We start from the raw sequence: 18,753 nt of genomic DNA on the forward strand, positions 1-18,753 counted from the left end.
ATGAGAGAGAAAGGCTTCTATCTGCTGATGCACACATGGTCCCGACAGCCAGGGCTGGGCCAGGCAAAGCCGGGAGTCGAACTCCATCCACGACTCCCACGTGGACGCAGGGGCCGGGCGCTCGGGCCATCACCCGTTGCTTTCCCGGGCGCGTTAGCAGGGAGGTGGATTGGAAGCAGAGCAGCCGGCACTCGAACCCGGCACTCTGATACGGGATGCGGCTCTCCCACGCGTGGCTTAGCCCGCCGTGCCACGACGCCCACCCCACTCTCTCGCCCAGGGGCTGCCCGCACATGCGCTGTTTCCAGCGGCCCGCGGCCCTTGCTCCCCTCTGCTCACAGCTGTCCTGGGCTCCCAGGCAGGAGCGGAGACTCAGAGAGGGTGTGACGTCTCTTGGGGTCACACAGCCTGCCAGGGAGCACAGGTCCCAGCCTGGGGAGGCCCCCTGGGACCAGGGGTGTCCCCAGGCCCCACGACCCCCAGTGTAGGGGTGCGGGCCAGCAGCAGCTTCAAGGAGGGTTAGCCCAGAGGGGCCTGGCTGCCCTGTGGGGCCTTGGGGTCCCAGGACCTGGCCTCCGGGGGCACTAGGTGGCCAGGCTGACCGCCACGCCTCTGCCTGCCTCCCTGTCAGTGACCTCTGGACCGTGCTCCCCCCAGCAGAGAGCTGAGCCCATGCCAAGTGCAGGGGACTTTGCCTTGCCCCCCCACTGCGCGCAGAGGGGCACAGCGGGGGCAGGGCGGGTTGGAGGGGTTGCCGCCCGCCCCTCGTGCTCTGAGTGCCATTGACCACTCTGTTTCGGCCTCAGTTTCCACATCTGTACAATGGGTCCTGAGAGTCGTTTCTGGAAGTCATGCCAGCGCCTAGAACAAGGAGAACACAGCTGTGGCGGGACTCGTGGCCGTTTCATGGAGCCTCGCGAGCCGCAGAACCGGGGCCCTGGGACAGGCAGGGCCGGGAGGGGCCGGGGTGAGGCTCCTCACCTGGCCTGCCCCGACCGTGACTTCCAGGGCTTGGTCCCTCTGCCCGCAGGGAGCCTCCCCTGGGCCTGGGAGGCAGGGCAGCTGCCTGGACTCAGTGGGCCGTGCAGGACGGGGCGGAGCCGGGGTGCGACCTTTGGCTGTGGACCTCAGCCCCTGGCCTCTGCTGGCTTAGCACAAACACTTCCCGTCCCCAGAGCTCCGGGCCCACACACAGCGCTGACCTGGGTGGCCAGGCCCCGGGGAGCCCAGGCTCTCAGGCAGGGCAGGCAGGGGTGGCCTGGGCCCGGCTCCGGACAGCCACCTCCCGCTCTGATGCTGTCCGGTCCCCGGCTCCGAGACGGAGGCCTAGGGCTCTCCCTGTGAGCCCCTCCCTGGGGTCTCCCTCCCCACCGCGCCCCCACCCCGCTCTTCTCACCCCAGAGGGAGCAGGAAGCCCCCAGAGAAGGGAGAGGTCCCAGGCAGGGGCGCCAGTGACGACCTCCGCGGGGGCCGGGGGCTCTCACGGCTGACGGCCCCTCCAGCTGCACCACCCGGGGAGCTCACCGCCGGGCCCTGCGTGCGCCCACCCGCCAGGCAGCCACCCACGCACAGCATGTGCGCGCTGCCAGTGCCCCGGGAGCCCCTGCGCCGCGTGGCCGTGACCGGGGGCACCCACGGCAACGAGCTGTCCGGCGTCCACCTGGTGCGGCACTGGCTGCGGGCGCCGGGGGAGCTGCGGAGACCCAGCTTCGCCGCCACGCCCGTGCTGGCCAACCCGGCCGCCGCGGCCGCCTGCCGCCGCTACGTCGGCTGTGACCTCAACCGGGCTTTCACCAGCGGCTTCCTCAGGTGCGCGCCCTTGCCCCTGCCTTCGCTCTGGCTCTCCCACTTCCTGGGCCGCTGTTCCTCCCTCCTCCATTCCAGGCAGAAATCCAGACAGAGGCCACCTCCTCCAGGAAGCCCTCCAGACTGCAGGCTGGGCCGGGCTCCCCAGCCCCGGGGGTCCTCTCAGAGCAGGCCCACAGGCTGTGTTTACCTGTCTTGCACCCCCGTCTCCCCTTCCTGCCTTTCTTCAGTGGGCATCCACTGAGGCCAGGCTCCGGCGGCTCAGGATGGGAACGGGCCTAGGACCGAGGGGTAAGCCTCAGTGTGCTAGGAACACAGAGGCCGATACGGCAGCCACAACCCCGGAGGCTGCATGCAGGGGCGTGGGCCACGGGCAGTCAGGGAAGGCTTCCTGGGGGAGGCAGTGTCTCAGCCAAGCCCCCAAAAGTGAGAAGTTAGCCAGGTGAGGAGAGGAGTGACCAGCGAGGGCCCAGCGGGTGACAAGGCCCTGCAGGTGGACAGGGCGGTGGACAGGGCCGGGACAAGGGCTGGGGCTTCGTGGGGAAACGCAGGAGGGCGGGCCACCGTCGTGAGTGCCCCTGCGGACGGACTGAAGCTCTGGGGGCTGGCGTCCCCCGTCTCTATCCCCGTAGCGCGAAGGCCAGTCCAGACGACCCGTATGAGGTGACAAGGGCCCGGGAGCTGGACCAGCTCCTGGGGCCCAAAGCCTCGGGCGCGGCCTTCGACCTGGTCCTGGACCTGCACAACACCACGGCCAACGTGGGCACCTGCCTCATCGCCGAGACGGCCCACCAAGTCTTCGTCATGCACCTGTGCCGCCACCTGCAGGTGGCCCCGCCCCCGGCGGGGGAGGGGTGGGGGCAGCGGGGACAGCGTGGGGGGCTCTCTCGGGCTTCCTTCCCTGGGGTTAGCTCCAGTCCGGCACCCCAGGACGGAGGGAGACCGGGTGTTGGTGTGGGGTGTCCTGTGCTCCCCCCACCCCCCGCCGCCTCAGTTTCCCCTCCCTGACCCGCCTCTCCCGGCCGCAGCTGCAGACCCCAGAGCTGCCCTGCCGGGTCCTCCTGTACAAGCAGCCGGGGGAGGAGAGCTACCACGTGGGCTCTGTGGCCAAGAACTCGCTGGGTAGGCCACGCCCCTGGGAGAAGTGGGCGGGGCCTGACCGATTGGATGTGGCCACAAGGGCTGAGCTGGGCTTCTTTGATAAGTGGGCGGGGCCACGAGGGCGGGGCGGGGCCTGGTCTCGGGGCCGCCCCCCTTGCTGCCCCTACCTCTCTCTGCCCCCGGCCCCCCAGGCCTGGAGCTGGGCCCGCAGCCTCAGGGCGTGCTGCGGGCCGACGTCTTCTCCCGCATGAGGGCCCTGGTGGCCTCCACTCTGGACTTCGTGGAGCTCTTCAACCAGGGTGAGGCCCCTGGGGGGCGTGCGGGAGCCGAGGCCCGCGAGCGCGCGTATCTCACCTCGCCCCACCCCACACAGGGGCCGCCTTCCCAGCCTTCGAGATGGAAGCGTACAGAAACCTGGGCGGCGTGGACTTCCCTCGCACGGCCGACGGGGACCTTGCGGGCACCGTGCACCCCCAGCTGCAGGTGTGTGGGCGGGCCTCTGGGGGGATCCAGGCGCCCACGCCCCGGCCCTGGCGCCCCGTGGTCCTCTCGACTCCAGGGCGGGCGCAGCAGCCTGGACAGCGAGCCCCGGGAGGGCGCCAACGCGGAACCCGCGAGCGCCCCCCACCCCGCACCCCGGGCCTGCCCTTCCTGGGGTTCCGGGACTCGCCCTGCTGCTCCGGCCGGTGCCGCGCGGGGGCGCTGTGGAACAGGGCTCGGTGCGGTCCTGCGCCCGGCTCTCGTGTTGGGGTGCAGGGAGGGAGCCCCAGCAGTCGGGGCCAGCTGGCCTGGCCCCCTTGCAAGCGGTGAGCATAAGAGTCACTTTGGGTGCCCTACCCTACAACTGAGAGTTCACAGCCTCCAGCGCTGTTGACCCCCTGACCTTGAGACTCAGAAACGGGGCGGGGGTGAGACGTGGGGACCCCGGCTTTGCAGACCAGGAGGTTGGGGAACAGAGGGGTTAACCTGACTTCCTGAGCGTCACACCCCCACCAAGGATTCGAACCCGTTTCTGAGTCCATAACCTTTAGGCTAGGTTTCCATAGCAACAGGCGTGTTTCCAGGGCGACTGGCAGCAGGGTGGGTCCTCACCAGGTACCCGGTCACAGGGGCGGGAGGGCCAGCCCGGAGTGAGGGGCGCCTCTGGGCTGCCGCCAGCTGGGGCCGCTGTCCATTGGGGCGGGGCGGGGGCAGAGGTCAGCCCCCCAACCTTGGCCTCCGGCTCCCCCTCCAGGACCGAGACTTCGAGCCCCTGCAGCCCGGCGCCCCCATCTTCCAGCTGTTCAGCGGCGAGGACGTGTGCTATGAGGGGGAGTCCACTGTGTACCCCATATTCATTAACGAGGCCGCCTACTACGAGAAGGGCGTGGCCTTCATCCGGACGGAGAAGTTCACCTTCTCCGTGCCTGCCCTGCCCGCGCTGGCCCCCACCCCCACCCTGGTGCCCTAACCCATGTCGCTGACCAGGCTCCGCCCCCGGGGCCCCCCTGCTCCCCCACCCAGGCCTCAATTTCCCATTCTGTAAAATGGAAGACGGGCCGGCGCCGCGGCTCACTAGGCTAATCCTCCGCCTAGCGGTGCCGGCACACCAGGTTCTAGTCCCAGTCGGGGCGCCGGATTCTGTCCCGGTTGCCCCTCTTCCAGGCCAGCCCTCTGCTGTGGCCAGGGAGTGCAGTGGAGGATGGCCCAGGTGCTTGGGCCCTGCACCCCATGGGAGACCAGGAAAAGCACCTGGCTCCTGGCTCCTGCCATCGGATCAGCGCGGTGCGCCGGCCGCAGCGCGCCGGCCGCGGCGGCCATTGGAGGGTGAACCAACGGCAAAGGAAGACCTTTCTCTCTGTCTCTCTCTCTCACTGTCCACTCTGCCTGTCCAAAAAAAAAAAAAAAAAAAAAAGAAAAGGAAGACGCCCGGGGGACCCATGGTCTGTGTCTTTGGTCTGTTGTGCAGGGGAAGTGGGTGGAGGCGGGGAGGCTTGCCCACGGCATCTGGGGTGGGTCTGGTCAGCGCTGCCCTGGGCACACCCATCTGTGGGGGGGTGGGGGGGCACCCAGAGCTGGGAGAAGCAGCCAGAGAGGGAGAAGACAGAGAGGTCCCAGCCCAGAGGGGAGGTCCAGCCAGCTGCTGGACACAGCATGGCCCGAGGCTTGGTCTGGGGCCAGCAGAGCCCTGGCCACGTACTGGGACGCTTGGCCCTGCACGCACCTGCCCCCTGTGCCCCTCAGAGGGTGGGCGTTCTTCCATGCACACAGTGTCTGAAGCTTAGTTCCCGAGTGTCCTGTGGGCATCTGTATGTGGGTGCAGACACAGCGGGCTGTGGAGTTCTGGGTGTGGAATGAGCCTATGCCCGTGATGGCCCTGGGTGACAGGGCTGCGGGGAGGGATGCCAGCACGGCCTTCCACCTGCCGTGACACAGGGAGGAGGTGCCTCAGGCTGCGGCACAGGGACGCCCTGCCCCCTCCACCGCGTCCACCATCCCCAGAACCCCCGCTGTGGTGCCAGAGGGGGCAGGCAGGGTGCCCTGGATGGGGTCCCCCCACCCCGTCCTGGTGCAGGCACCCTCCAGGGCGGGCCGGCTGCGGCTCACTGCCCGCATCTGCCCGAGCCCGAGGAAGTGGTCTTGGCTGGACGGAGCCCAGGGCTCGGTTCCCTGGAAGCAGCACCGCTGGGCGGGCTCCAGGTGGGCTCCGGCTGTCCGGCCCAGCCCATCCGTCTCCCCGAGGCCACGGCTGCCGCGCGCATCCTGCTATTGAGCAGTGAGATGAGAAGGTGTGAAAGACGCAGGGGCGCCAGGGACCGGCTGACAGCAGGACGGATGAGGGGCAGGGGCCGCCAGGCGCCTCGGGCAGGACGGGCGGGGAGGGGCGTGCAGCGAGATGGGCGTGTGCGTGGCGAGTGTGTGTGCGTGTGTGTTCACTGGAGCTTGCGTGTGTGTGCGTGTGGGTTAGGGAGTCAGTGGACGCATGGGGGGGAGGGCAGTGCCTCCTATTACACTGGTCACACGCACGCACATGCATCAGGAGCCAACAGAACCCTGGGCATCTGGGTTCAGGGGGAGCCACTAAGCCTGGGATGGCCCCCCGCCCTCCCCATCCCCACCCACCCCTGCAGGTGCTGGGACCCTGCTAAGCCTGGGATGGCCCCCTGCCCTCCCCATTTCCCACCCACTCCTGCAGGTGCTGGGGCCCCGCTAAGCCCGGGATGCCCCCCGCCCTCCCCATCCCCCACGCACCCCTGCAGGGGCTGGGACCCCGTGTCTGGCACAGGGCACCCTCCTTGCCTGGCAGTGAACCACAGCTGAGGGCTGCCTCCCTTGACCCCACTGGGCACGGGCCTGCCAGGGGCTGGCCCTCCCCCCCTCCACGGCCCTGGGCCAGCCCACCCTCTCCGTGGGGTCCCACTGCACTGGGCTGTCGGGCGCAGGAACTGGGCCAGCAGGCACCCCTGGCTGCAGGGAGCAGAAGCCTGAACAGAGAGAAGCCCCCCGAGTCCTCCGCCCCCACATCCCCCTCTCAAAGACTGGGGCCTCGGGAGGACATGGCGGGTCCAGCTGACGCTGGGGACATGTGCACCCAGCCCACCCAGGCCTGGAGGCCAGGGTCCAGCCAAACGACCCTCTCCAGGCTACTTGGCAAGGATCCAGCGACCAAAGAGCAGGCTCAGCCAAGGAGCCGGCACAGCCGATGGGTGCTGGCCCCCGCCCCCCACCTTCCTGACCGCCGATGCCAGGACAGGCTGGAGGGCACAGACAGACCTGCGGGCACCGTGCACGCCCACCCCGGGGCTCTGAGCAGCCCAGCTCAGGGTGCCACACACGCCCTGCTGGGGACCATGTGGTCACTGCCCCCGGCTCAAGCGGGGAAGGCTCCCTGCTCCCCACACCGGGCCAGGCCGTCCCAGGCAGCAGAGTTTGTGCACTGGTCATTTAGGGAAACCGAGGCAGAGACCGTCAGGGGCCGGCCGGTGCCACCCAGCTCCGGAGGCTCCACGCCGACCGCGCCTGCTGCTACTGCCCCCTGTGTTCCCCGCCCGGACTTCCCCCGTGAAGCCAGCCCCGGGTCAGGGGTCCGGCCCCCCGGGCAGGGCACCGCCTCTGCCCCTCAGCCCTCCATCTGCTGCTGCTGCCATGTCCCCCGTCTCCCCGAGGCCCGCGGGCTCAGCCCCTCCAGCCAGCTGTGCTGGGCCCCCGTGGACACCCAGCCCATCTCCATGCCATCCCGCCCCGTGCAGGGGGGTGGGCATTGATCTGCAATGGCTGGGGGGCTCCTAACTGGCGGAGGGAGGGAGGGCTGGGAGAGGGAGAGGGAGGGGGAGGGGGGCTGGCCACGTCAGAACCTCCCCGCCCACCCTCACCCGCATAGCGCCGGCCCCTGGGTCTGACAAGCCCAGCCCGTGGCCCAGTCTCGGCTGCTGCTTGGAAAAGCCTGTACCGCCCAGAGCCAGGGCTCACCTTCGGACACCAGGACGGTCCCGCCCGGCGGCTGGGGACACCGTGTGTGCGTGTGTGTGTGCGTGTGTGCGCGTGTGTGTGTCTGATCATCACCAAGCAGCCCAGGACCGGCGCCCACCCTCCTGGCAGGTGGGACCCCCCCGGGACGGCTGAGCCCCCCCAGCTGAGAAGCTTCCTCAGGAACTGGACACCAGTGTGGTCATGGCAGGTACGGGCTCAGGAACTGGACATCAGTGTGGTCATGGCAGGTACGGGCTCAGGAACTGGACATCAGTGTGGTCATGGCAGGTACGGGCTCAGGAACTGGACATCAGTGTAGTCATGGCAGGTACGGGCTCAGGCTCCGGGCGGTGGGCTGGGGGGCAGGCGCCAGGCTGTGGTCTCAGCTCCGGTCAGGACAGGGCGGTCAGACAGGTGCGGACCCAGCTGGTCCTGGGAGCTGGGCCCACGGGACGCCTGTGAGCTGGGGTCTGCCCCCTGGCGTGTGGGGTGGGGGCTGGGCAGGAAGTCTCTGCCTCCCCTTCCAGATCCAACACTCGGGCCGCTGGGGGAGTCCAGGGGTGCTAGCTTCGGGTGAGGCTGGGCAGAGGCCAGGCCTCTGTGCTGAGGGACACCCCTCCTGGTGTGACCAGGACACAAAGGCCCCCGGCCGAGTGCAGCCACAAGCCCTCCCCTGGACACCCATCGCCCCAGAGCTGGGGGCTGGCCTGGGCCACCTGGAGGAGGTACCTGCCCGGCGGGCTGGCCAAGTTCCTGGCCGATGGCATCCTTCTCGCCCCAGGGTCCCCAGACCTGATGCGGCCCATCCCCCTGCGCCAGACCCCACCCCTGGATCCCACACATGGGTGCCCGGTGCCGTGGAGGACATGGGTGCTGGCCCTGGGCCCCACCCTCTCACCAGGCACTCCCTGGGGGCCAGCTCTGGCCGGGCTCCGCCCACCTGCTCCGCCCCGAGCTGCCCGGCTGGGTGCTGCTGGGAACGCGAGCCTTGTGCCCTGAGCGCCGGCCACTGCAGCCCCCGGCGCACGGTCCTCGGCCTCTTCGGGGCTGTGACTCATGAACAGCTCCGGTTTCAGGAATTTTTTTTTTTTTTTTTTTTTTGACCATTAGGACATTTTCGTTGGGCTGAGATACATGCACTAAAACTGAGCCCTGAGCTCTCAGGGCTGTGCCGCCGCACCGCGGCCCCCTCCAGTGCTGTCCCCATCGAACACCGCCCTGCACCCCCCACTGCTCGGTTCCCCGACTCTGACGTCTCGGGCAACCGGAGGGAGCCCAGGGCCCTCCCTGTTGGAGTGTGGGTCAGTGTTCCCGATCTTTCCACGGGAGAACGTCCCACGGCGCGAGTGCACCGCGAGGCTCCTCCACACAGCCCCGCCGCGCCCCTGGGTGCTCCACCTTCTGGCCGCTGTGGGCGCCGTGGCCATGAACGTGGGCACCCGCCTGCTTTTCAGATGTGGGGGTGCTGGGTCAGATCAAGACAGGGCCTCCGAGAACTGGGGAAGACGCTAGAAGGGGCTGGCGGCAGGAGCCGGGCAGTTTCTAGGCCGGGGAGGACGGTCTGGGGGAGCAGGGGCGCGGCTTTCCTTGGGCCCACCAGCACAGGGCAGGGGCTGCAGGGAGCTTGGGGAGGCCCCACACACACGCCGCGGCCGCCCCGGGCATCCTCGGTGTCCCCAATAAGGGTCCCACATGTGTTCTTCCTGCTGGGCCTGCGGCAGGCAGGTGCGCTGTGGTGTAGCGGGTGAAGCACTCCATACAAGCACTGGTTCAAGTCCCGGCTGCTCCACTTCCACAGCAGTGGAGGATGGCCCAAGTGCTCGGGCCCTGCACCCGCGTGGGAGACCAGGAGGAAGCCCCTGGCCTTGGCCTTGGCCTGGCCCAGCCCCGGCCACTGTGGCCATTTGGGGAGTGAACCAGCAGATGGAAGACCTCCCTCTCTCTCTGTGACTCTGACTTCCAAATAAATAAATAAGTAAAAAGGACCCCTGTGACAGACGTGGAATTGAGGCTGTAGGAAGTGGAGAGATTTTCCAAGGCCACACAGCCACAGAGCAGCTCAAAAGTCCCCCCGGGGAGCGTCTCCACCATTGAGCTGGCTGACGGGAACACAGGCCTGGTCACACGGAAGGCTTCCTGGAGGAAGAGGCACACAGGGCCCCACTTCTGTCCTCTCTCCCCAGCCTTCCTGCCTGCCGGCCTCAGTGCCCTTGCACCCTCGGAGACCCACGCCCTGCCCATGAGCGGCTGGGAGCCCCAGCTGGGGACGCCATGCCCCCCAGGCCCTTGTAGCAGCTCCCTGGGCACGCAGGCCAGGGCTGAGCCCCCCGGGCAGGGCCCCAAGAACCCGCATGTGTCCGGTGTGACGGTCCAGCTGGAGATGAAGCCGCTGTGGGAAGAGTTCCACCGGCTGGGCACGGAGATGATCGTCACCAAGGCAGGCAGGTGTGAGGCTGGGCCAGGGCAGGGGCGGGGCTGGGCCTGGGCAGGGGAGGGGCTGGGCCAGGGCAGGGGCGGGGCTGGATCAGGGGAGGGGCTGGGCCAGGGCAGGGGTGGGACTGGACCAGGGCAGGGGCGGGGCTGAGCCTGGGCAGGGGAGAGGCTGGGCCAGGGCAGGGGCGGGGCTGGACCAGGGTAAGGGCAGGGCTGGGGCTGGACCAGAGCAGGGGTGGGGCTGGGCCAGGGCAGGGGCGTGGCTGGACCAGGGCAGGGGAGGGGCTGGGCCTGGGCAGGGGTGGGGCTGGATCAGGGCTGGGGTGGGGCTGGAGCAGGACAGGGCAGGGGTGGGGCTAAGTCTTGTTGCGCCTGGGCAGGGGTGGGGCTGGGCCTGGGCAGGGGAGGGGCTGGGCCAGGGCAGGGGCGGGGCTGGATCAGGGCAGTGGTGGGGCTGGATCAGGGCAGTGGTGGGGCTGGAGCAGGACAGGGCAGGGGTGGGGCTAAGTCTTGTTGCACCTGGGCAGGGGTGGGGCTGGGCCTGGGCAGGGGTGGGGCTGGATCAGGGCAGGGGTGGGGCTGAGCCGGGGCTGGGGTGTGGTGGACCAGGGCAGATGTGAAGTTGGGCCAGGGCAGGGGTGGGGCTGGACCAGGGCAGGGGAGGGGCTGGGCCTGGGCAGGGGTGGGGCTGAGCCAGGGCTGGGGTGTGGTGGACCAGGGCAGATGCGGAGTTGGGCCAGGGCAGGGGCGGGGGTGGAGCAGGGCAGGGGTGGAGCAGGGCAGGGCAGGGCCTTGTTGGGCCTGGGCGGGGCCTGGTTGGGCCTGGGCGGGGCAGGGGCGGGGCTGGACCAGGGCAGGGGTGGGGCTGGGCCTGGGCAGGGGTGGGGCTGGATCAGGGCAGGGGTGGGGCTGGGTCTGGGCAGGGGTGGGGCTGGATCAGGGCAGTGGTGGGGCTGGAGCAGGACAGGGCAGGGGTGGGGCTAAGTCTTGTTGCGCCGGGCAGGGGTGGGGCTGGGCCTGGGCAGGGGCGGGGCTGTTCCAGGGCAGGGGTGGGGCTGGAGCAGGACAGGGCAGGGGGGGGCTGAGTCTTGTTGCACCTGGGCAGGGGTGGGGCTGGGCCAGGGCAGGGGTGTGGCTGGATCAGGGCAGGGGTGGGGCTGAGCCGGGGCTGGGGTGTGGTGGACCAGGGCAGATGTGAAGTTGGGCCAGGGCAGGGGCAGGGGCTGGGCCTGGTTGGGCCTGGGTGGGGCAGGGGCAGGGCCTGGGCGGGGCAGGGGTGGGGCCTGGTTGGGCCTGGGCGGGGCAGGGGCGTGGCCTGGTTGGGCAGGGCGGGGCCTGGGCGGGGCAGGGGCGGGGCCTGGTTGGGGCAGGGTGGGGCCTTGTTGGGCCTGGGCGGGGCAGAGGGGGGCCTTGTTGGGCCTGGGTGGGGCAGGGGCGGGGCCTTGTTGGGCCTGGGCGGGGCAGGGGCGGGGCCTGGTTGGGCCTAGGTGGGGCAGGGCGGGGCCTGGTTGGGGCAGGGGCCGGGCCTGGGTGGGGCAGGGTGGGGCCTTGTTGGGCCTGGGCGGGGCAGAGGGGGGCCTTGTTGGGCCTGGGCGGGGCAGAGGTGGGGCCTGGGCGGGGCCTTGTTGGGCCTGGGCGGGGCAGGGGCGTGGCCTGGTTGGGCCTGGGCGGGGCGGGGCCTGGTTGTGGCAGGGGAGGGGCCTGGTTGGGCCACGCCCAGGCTGCTGAGCGCCCCGCCCCCCGCAGGAGGATGTTCCCCACCTTCCAGGTGAAGATCCGGGGCATGGACGCACTGGCCGACTACGCCCTGCTCATGGACTTCCTCCCGCTGGACAACAAGAGATACAGGTCTGGGGGTGCGGACCAGGAATTAGACCCTCGGGCAAGGCGGGGCCTGGCTGGGCACCAGCAGGAGGGCACCCAGCTCAGGCCAGCCAACAGCCTGATGGGCGACGGGCTAGCCCAGAGCAGCAAGGGTTACCCCAATGCCTGTCAGTCAAAGTCTGCCAGTGAGGTCCGGTTCCCGTCTGCAAGCTGCCCAGCCGGCAGAGTAGGCAGTGGGGGGTCAGTGACCAGCTCCAGGTGGGGGTGGGCACTCGCCTCCTCACTCCCCTCCCAGGTACGCCTTCCACAGCTCAGCCTGGCTGGTGGCGGGCAAGGCGGACCCGGCCACCCCGGGCCGCGTGCACTTCCACCCAGACTCCCCGGCCAAGGGCGCCCAGTGGATGCGCCAGATCGTGTCCTTCGACAAGCTCAAGCTCACCAACAACCTGCTGGACGACAACGGCCACGTGAGGCCGGGGCCCGGGGCAGCGGCTGGCCAGGGCGCGGGGTTGGACGGCAGAGAGGGCCGTCCAGGCGGGCGGGAAGCGGTTGCCGGTGGGGTGGGGGTGTGTGCCAGTGATGCTGTGGTCCCAAGGACGGGGAGCAGAGGGTGTGGCGTGGCTTATGTGGGCAAGCGCCCACGCTCCGAGGCCACGCCCCTGGCCAGGCTGGAGAGCAGCGGGGAGGGGCTGAGGGCGGGGACAGCGGCCGTGGAGGGGCCCGGCTTGTCCCCTGTGTGGGGGCGGCCGCGGCGGGGTCTGCGGGCGGCAGGGGCTGCTGGGTGGAGGACGGGCGGGAGGAGCAGGGGCGGGCAGGCAGAGCAGCCCGGGGGGACCACACGGGCGCCCCTGCCCCGCCCAGGAGGGGGCTCAGAGGCGGCTGCGGCTCCCCACCCCGCAGATCATTCTCAACTCCATGCACCGCTACCAGCCGCGTTTCCACGTGGTGTTCGTGGACCGGCGCAGGGACAGCGCGCGCTACGCCCAGGAGAACTTCAAGTCCTTCGTGTTCACGGAGACGCAGTTCACGGCCGTGACGGCCTACCAGAACCACCGGGTGGGTGGGCCGGGGCCGTTCCTCGGGTGCAGACCCAGGCCCGGGGCGGAGGGGCGGCCCCTGACGGCTGCGCCCCCGCAGATCACCCAGCTGAAGATCGCCAGCAACCCTTTCGCCAAGGGCTTCAGAGACAGCGACGCCGACGCCTGGTACTGTCCGGCCCCACCCCGGGCATCTCCTGAGGCCTGCACTCCTGACCGTGACCCTCGACCGCCTCACCTTGTCCCACCCACAGGCCCGTGGCCCCCCGGCCCCTGCTCAGTGTCCCGGGCCCGAGCCGCGGCAGCCTCAGGCCCAGCCTGCTGAGGGACCCTGCGCAGCGGGAGAAGGGTGAGTCCCGGGCTGACCAGGACCTGCGGGGGGGGGGGGGGGGCCCTGTCCGCTTCCCGCTCTCCCCCCAGGAAGGAGCTGCAGCCCACTCAGCAACCCCGCTGGGCATCAAGGTGCCGAGGGCAGAAGTGGGGGTGCCAGGTGGGCTGCCTGGAGGAGATGGCCCTAGAGCCGGGTCTGGGAGGGCCGGGAAAGGTTGGGACGGGGGTGGGCTGTGGGGGGAGGCTGAATGGTGGACAGCTTGGGGTTGGGGAGCAGTGGAGGGGCCAGGGCAGCGCAGGGCCGGATGAGGGCTGAGGGTGTCAGGGGCGTGGGGCCCACTCAGACCAGCTTCTCCTCCAGGCCCCAACAAAGACTCAGCCTCCGCCTTTGGGACCTCAGCCCGGCTCCACCCGCAGCTGCTGCCCTCCCCTGAGGCCCCGCTGGCCCCGGCCACCCACAGGCCTCTCGCCTACCAGGAACTGTACCCCGGAGCCCCAGGCCGACTCAAGATCTCGGGAGCCCGCCCAGCGCCGTACCCCCTCCCCAGCATCCCGGCCGACAGGGCTGGGGGAGGCCTGCCCCTCCCAGCGGGGCTGGGGCTCCTGTCCCCCACCGCCCTGTGCCTGGGGCCCGGCCAGGGCGCCCAGTGATGCGCACCCCCTGGAAGTCCTCCCGCCCACCTCCCCGCGGGCTGCTCCTCTCCCAAGGACAGCGGGCAGGGAGAGCCCAGCGACCGAGCCGAAGCCGTGCGGGCTCCCGCCTCGGGGCGACTCCCCTTCCCAGCTTCTGCCCCCAGCATTAAACCATTTGGCACGGTGGTCGCGGACTTCTCATCTCGGGGGTCCATGGGGGAGGCCGCAGGAATTCCCAGGCCCACCCCGTCACGGTGAGGTGGGGGCGCCGCCCGCCTGCGAGTAGAGGTGGGGGCACCGCCTGCAGGCAGAGGTGGGGCACCGCCTGCGGTTAGAGGTGGGGGCGCTGCCCGCCTGGGAGTAGAGGTGGGGGCACCGCCTGCGGGCAGAGGTGGGGGCGCTGCCCGCCTGGGAGTAGAGGTGGGGGCACCGCCTGCAGGCAGAGGTGGGGGCGCCGCCCGCCTGCGGGTAGAGGTGGGGGCGCCGCCTGCCTGCGGGTAGAGGTGGGGGCGCCGCCCGCCTGCGGGTAGAGGTGGGGGCGCCGCCCGCCTGCGGGTAGAGGTGGGGGCGCCGCCCGCCTGCGAGTAGAGGTGGGGGCGCCGCCCGCCTGCGAGTAGAGGTGGGGGCGCTGCACCCCTGCAGGCCGCCTTAACCCCGCCCCCTGCTCCCTGTGCCCGGGCGGCGCCGCCTGTCCCTGGGGTGCAGACCCAAGGCGGGCCGGACACAGGGCCGGAGCCCGGCAATGGCCGCAGAGTGGTAGGGACACTCCGCGCGGCGGGCGAGGGCCTGGGACCGGGCGAGAGGGGCCCGCGGAGGCCACGCCAGGCCCCCACGGCCCCCGCGGCATCCGGACTCTGTACATCCGGGGCCCCTGCGAGACCCGCGGCCGAGGGGACCCCCGCCTCCCGCAGCCCGTGGAGGAGGACAGCCGGGTCCCGCCGCCAGCCCGCCCGTTCCTCTCACGGGCCACGCCCCGCCCGTCCTGCCGGAAGCCCCGCCCGCGTGACCACACCCCTTCCGGTTGGCCCCTGGCTCCGGGCAAGGACCCCGACACGCCCCGCCCCCGACCGCCGAACGGCCCGCCCCTCCTCCCTCCTGCCGGGAGCCCCGCCCCGTTCCGCCAAAGGCCCCGCCCCCGATCGCCGCCAGCGGCTCCACCCTCCTCCCTGGGAAGCCCCGCCCATCCAGCCAGAGGCTCCGCCCCGACAGCCCCGCCCTCGATCTTCTCCAACGGCCCGCTCCTCCGCCCTGGGAGCCCCGCCCAGTTCCGCCAGAGGCCCCGCCCCGGCCCCGCCCCCGGCCCCTCCAGTTGCAGGCGGGACCCGGGGAGGACCCGGGAAGGATTGCGCGGTCCCGCCCCTGCCCTCGCGCGGCCCCGCGCCCTCTGTGTCCCCGGCGCGCCGGCTCGACATGCTGCCCGACTGCCTGTCCGCCGAGGGCGAGCGGCGATGCCGGCAGCTGCTGGCCGGGGCCACGGCCCGGCTCCGCGCGCGGCCCGCGGCGGCCGCGGTGCTCGTGCCTCTGTGCTCCGTGGGCGGGGTCCCGGCGCTGCTCTACACGCTGCGGTCCAGCCGCCTGGCCGGGAGGCACAAGGGCGACGTCAGGTACCCCGGCCGGGCCCCCTTCCCTCTGCGGGGCGCTCGGCCCCCGGGTCCCCGGGTGTGCCTCCGTCCCGACCCCGGCCCAACCCTCGGCCCGCGGGCTGCTCACCCGGCTGCCGGGGCTGGACCGCGCCCCCTGCCGGCCGGGCGCGGAGAACCCGCCTGGACCCCCGCCCCGGCGGGACCTGAGGACCCCCGGCGGTCCACGCGGGCGCGGAGCTCCGTGCTCCCGCTGCCCGACCCTCCCGCCCCGGCTGGCGCCGCCCAGGGCCTCTCCCTCGCCCCGCTGGCCCGCGGGCGCGTGGCCCGCCTGCTGCTGACCGAGGGCAGGGGCAGCTGATGCTTGGCCGGTCCCGGGCCGCGGGTCACTGCCGACCCCGCAGCCCTGCACGGCCCGAGAGCCCAAGGACCAGGCGCCCTGTGCCCGTTCAGTTTCCCAGGCGGCAAGTGCGACCCCGCGGATCAGGACGTGGTGCACACGGCACTGCGCGAGACCCGGGAGGAGCTGGGGCTGGCCGTGCCTGCTGAGCGCGTGTGGGGCGTCCTGCGGCCCGTGTGGGACCGGGTGAGTGTGGGCCCAGGTGAGCCATCAGGCCGGGGCAGCCCAACACCATCCTCATCCCATGCCTGGCCTGGAGTGGGAGACAGGACCCCAGGGAGGAGGGGGCCAGGGCCCCAGGGAGGAGGGGGCCATGACCCCAAGGGAGGAGGGGGCCAGGGCCCCAAGGGAGGAGGGGCCAGGGTCCCAGGGAGGAGGGGGCCAGGGCCCCAAGGGAGGAGGGGCCAGGGTCCCAGGGACCAGTGGGAGCCAGGACCTTAGGGACCAGTGGGAACCAGGACCACAAGGGAGGAGGGGGCCAGGGCCCCAGGGAGGAGGGGAGCCAGGGCCCCAGGGAGGAGGAGGCCAGGACCACAAGGGAGGAGGGGGCCAGGGCCCCAGGGAGGAGGAGGCCAGGACCACAAGGGAGGAGGGGAGCCAGGACCACAAGGGAGGAGGGGAGCCAGGGCCCCAGGGAGGAGGGAGTCAGGGCCCCAGGGAGGAGGGAGTCAGGGCCCAGGGAGGAGGGGGCCAGGGCCCCAGGGAGGAGGGAGTCAGGGCCCCAGGGAGGAGGGAGCCAGGACCTCAGGGACCAGTGGGAGCCAGGACCCCAAGGGAGGAGGGGAGCCAGGGCCCCAGGGAGGAGGGAGCCAGGGCCCCAGGGAGGAGGGAGCCAGGGCCCCAGGGAGGAGGGAGTCAGGGCCCCAGGGAGGAGGGAGTCAGGGCCCCAGGGAGGAGGGGGCCAGGGCCCCAGGGAGGAGGGAGTCAGGGCCCCAGGGAGGAGGGAGCCAGGACCTCAGGGAGGAGGGAGCCAGGACCCCAGGGAGGAGGGAGCCAGGGCCCCAGGGAGGAGGGAGTCAGGGCCCCAGGGAGGAGGGAGTCAGGGCCCCAGGGAGGAGGGGGCCAGGGCCCCAGGGAGGAGGGAGTCAGGGCCCCAGGGAGGAGGGAGCCAGGACCTCAGGGACCAGTGGGAGCCAGGACCCCAAGGGAGGAGGAGGCCAGGGCCCCAGGGAGGAGGAGGCCAGGGCCCCAGGGAGGAGGGGAGCCAGGACCCCAGGGAGGAGGGGGCCAGGACCCCAAGGGAGGAGGGGGCCAGGACCCCAAGGGAGGAGGGGGCCGGGGCCCCAGGGAGGAGGGGGCGGCTGCTGGCTCCTGTGGGCACCCGGCTGGCGGGAGAGGGAGCTGTGGAGCCGAGGGGGCGGGGAGCCAGCTGTGCTGTGCTTGGGGAGGAGGGTTGGGGGCACACTGGCAGGTTGGGGGGGGGCTGAGTGCAGGGACCAGTGCTGCAGGTTCAGAGGTGTCCGTACATTTAGGGGTGAGGCCAAGTGTGGATCTGGCTGAGACCACTGAACCCCTCTGGTGGTGAGGCGGGTCCTCCTGTCAGACCCCCAGGCCACGCCTCCCATGACCGCCCGCCACCCCTCCCCATCCCCCCCAGCATAAGGCCACGGTGGTGCCAGTGCTGGCCGGCGTGGGCCCGCTGGATCTGCACAGCCTCCAGCCCAACCCCGAGGAGGTGAGTGGGGGCTGCTGAGGGCCAGGCAGTACCAGTGAGGGGCTGCAGCGGCCGGTTCCCCCGCCCACCTCCCCCCGGCCTCCTGCCCACAGGTGGACGAGGTCTTCGCGTTGCCCCTGGCTCACCTGCTGGAGACCCAGAACCAGGGCTACACCCACTTCTGCAAGGGCGGCCACTTCCGTTACACCCTGCCCGTCTTCCTGAACGGACCACACCGAGTCTGGGGCCTCACAGCCATCATCACCGAGTTCACCCTGCAGCTGCTGGCACCCGGCACCTACCAGCCCCGCCTGGCCGGCACCAGGCTGTCCGGCGGCTGAGCGCCCGGCCCTCCGCGGCTACACGCCAGGACTGAATAAAGAGCCTTTGGCAGCTCGGCCTCCTGCACCTTCCTGGGCCTGGCCTTGGGCAGACGCCCAGCCCTGCTGCTCCCCACGGCAGCGGGCACCTCCTGTCTTCCGGGAAGCCTTTCTCTCCAGGCCTTGCCCGAGGTCACTCCGGGCTGGGGTCTGAACCTGAGCTGGCCCCAGCCCTCCTCTGTGCCTGGGCCCCTCCACGGTGTGCCCTGCCCCCCAGTGCTGGGGGTGCCCGGTCCGGGGCCACCCAGATCCCAGGGAAGTGATGGCACGTCCATCATCCTAGGTGACCGTGGCGTCACAGCTCAGTTATGGCTTCCAGCTTCTGGGAGAGTCGAGGGGATGGGCGGCCTGAGCTCGGCATGGCGAATGAGCCAGCGGATGCAAGATTCTCTCTCTCTCTCTCTCTCTAACTCCGCCTTTCAAATAAACAAGTAAATCTAAACCAAAACAAGAAAGGAAAGGAAAGCCCAGCAGGAGCTAAGACGTCTCTCCCTCTCTTGCTGTGCCTGCCGCCCGCTGGCCCCACTCCCAGCAGCCTCTTGTCCAGAGGTGGGGGAGGCGAGGAGAGGACGGCCCAGCGCCAGCATCCCAACAGTGAACAGCTTCTCTCTCCCTGCTCGTCTAACCCAGGATGCGGCTCCCTGAACCAGCGCAGGCTTGCTGGGTTTCCAGGGTACTGGGTGGTGATGCGGCGCTGGGGATTGGCTGGACCCCCTGGGCTGGGTGGGGGAGCAGTGGCCCCAAGAACATTTGGGGTTCAATTGTTCAGTATACAAAAACCAATGCAGACTGGGCGAAACACTTCAACAGCAGACAGGAATGGTAGGAACACGGAGAAAACGGGAGAAGCTCTGGGCAATGATTCCTTGGGACCCCAAATGCCAAGGCAACAAATGCAAACAGCAGGACTGTGTCACACCGGAAAGCCTCTGTGTGGCCCAGGAAGCCATCCCCAGGGTGAGGAGACAGCACACGTGTCGGGAGAACATGCCCGCACACACCCACATGATCAGGGTTAAGACCCAGGGCGTACGAAGAACTCGAGATCCCGGAAAGGGAGGTACCCAAGTTTAGACATGGGCGAGGGACCTGAACAGGCATTTCTCAAAAGAAGACAGCAGCAGCG

The 18,753-nt window shown here is 70.7% G+C and overlaps 3 protein-coding genes across 5 annotated transcripts; all 3 read left to right on the top strand.

Moving 5' to 3' along the window:
* The first annotated feature begins 1,173 nt into the window (after window positions 1-1,173).
* Window positions 1,174-4,828, top strand: ACY3 (aminoacylase 3). The gene is made up of 6 exons (XM_051830831.3): window positions 1,174-1,809; window positions 2,439-2,634; window positions 2,835-2,928; window positions 3,099-3,206; window positions 3,281-3,390; window positions 4,142-4,828. The coding sequence occupies exons 1-6, from the start codon at window positions 1,574-1,576 to the stop codon at window positions 4,355-4,357; spliced, it is 960 nt and encodes a 319-aa protein (XP_051686791.1). The 5' UTR covers window positions 1,174-1,573; the 3' UTR covers window positions 4,358-4,828.
* Window positions 4,829-8,781: 3,953 nt separating this feature from the next.
* Window positions 8,782-13,799, top strand: TBX10 (T-box transcription factor 10). The gene is made up of 8 exons (XM_089303863.1): window positions 8,782-8,787; window positions 9,374-9,801; window positions 11,536-11,637; window positions 11,909-12,080; window positions 12,514-12,669; window positions 12,751-12,818; window positions 12,905-12,999; window positions 13,342-13,799. Exons 1-8 carry the CDS (start codon window positions 8,782-8,784, stop codon window positions 13,629-13,631), a joined length of 1,317 nt encoding a protein of 438 aa, XP_089159989.1. The 3' UTR covers window positions 13,632-13,799.
* A 1,109-nt stretch (window positions 13,800-14,908) lies between these two features.
* NUDT8 (nudix hydrolase 8) lies at window positions 14,909-17,640 on the top strand. Of its 3 annotated transcripts, none has more exons than XR_016222245.1 (4): window positions 14,909-15,217; window positions 15,647-15,795; window positions 17,191-17,268; window positions 17,361-17,640. XR_016222245.1 is itself a non-coding variant. In XM_051830222.3 (4 exons), exons 1-4 carry the CDS (start codon window positions 15,024-15,026, stop codon window positions 17,586-17,588), a joined length of 633 nt encoding a protein of 210 aa, XP_051686182.2. In that variant the 5' UTR covers window positions 14,914-15,023; the 3' UTR covers window positions 17,589-17,640. The 3 variants fall into 3 exon arrangements, 2 of the variants coding, with proteins under 2 accessions (XP_051686183.2, XP_051686182.2); XM_051830222.3 differs by having other exon boundaries at window positions 14,914-15,217; window positions 15,647-15,779; XM_051830223.3 differs by lacking the exon at window positions 17,191-17,268 and having other exon boundaries at window positions 15,647-15,779.
* The last annotated feature ends 1,113 nt before the right edge of the window (window positions 17,641-18,753 follow it).

The sequence above is a fragment of the Oryctolagus cuniculus genome, chromosome 1, assembly GCF_051225735.1.
Source record: "Oryctolagus cuniculus isolate XC-2025 breed Fujian yellow rabbit chromosome 1, ASM5122573v1, whole genome shotgun sequence".
Classification (NCBI taxonomy): domain Eukaryota; kingdom Metazoa; phylum Chordata; class Mammalia; order Lagomorpha; family Leporidae; genus Oryctolagus; species Oryctolagus cuniculus.

What these genes read in the sequence shown, in the direction of transcription:
- ACY3 (XM_051830831.3), top strand. Translation starts at nt 1,574, where the DNA reads ATGTGCGCGCTGCCAGTGCCCCGGGAGCCCCTGCGCCGCGTGGCCGTG. An exon ending in ACCTGTGCCGCCACCTGCAG is followed by an intron (nt 2,635 to 2,834) that starts GTGGCCCCGCCC and finishes TCCCGGCCGCAG; the next exon opens with CTGCAGACCCCAGAGCTGCC. An exon ending in CGTGGAGCTCTTCAACCAGG is followed by an intron (nt 3,207 to 3,280) that starts GTGAGGCCCCTG and finishes CACCCCACACAG; the next exon opens with GGGCCGCCTTCCCAGCCTTC.
- TBX10 (XM_089303863.1), top strand. An exon ending in CGGCCTACCAGAACCACCGG is followed by an intron (nt 12,670 to 12,750) that starts GTGGGTGGGCCG and finishes GCGCCCCCGCAG; the next exon opens with ATCACCCAGCTGAAGATCGC. An exon ending in GACAGCGACGCCGACGCCTG is followed by an intron (nt 12,819 to 12,904) that starts GTACTGTCCGGC and finishes TCCCACCCACAG; the next exon opens with GCCCGTGGCCCCCCGGCCCC.
- NUDT8 (XM_051830222.3), top strand. Translation starts at nt 15,024, where the DNA reads ATGCTGCCCGACTGCCTGTCCGCCGAGGGCGAGCGGCGATGCCGGCAG. An exon ending in AGGCACAAGGGCGACGTCAG is followed by an intron (nt 15,218 to 15,646) that starts GTACCCCGGCCG and finishes GTGCCCGTTCAG; the next exon opens with TTTCCCAGGCGGCAAGTGCG. An exon ending in TCCAGCCCAACCCCGAGGAG is followed by an intron (nt 17,269 to 17,360) that starts GTGAGTGGGGGC and finishes TCCTGCCCACAG; the next exon opens with GTGGACGAGGTCTTCGCGTT.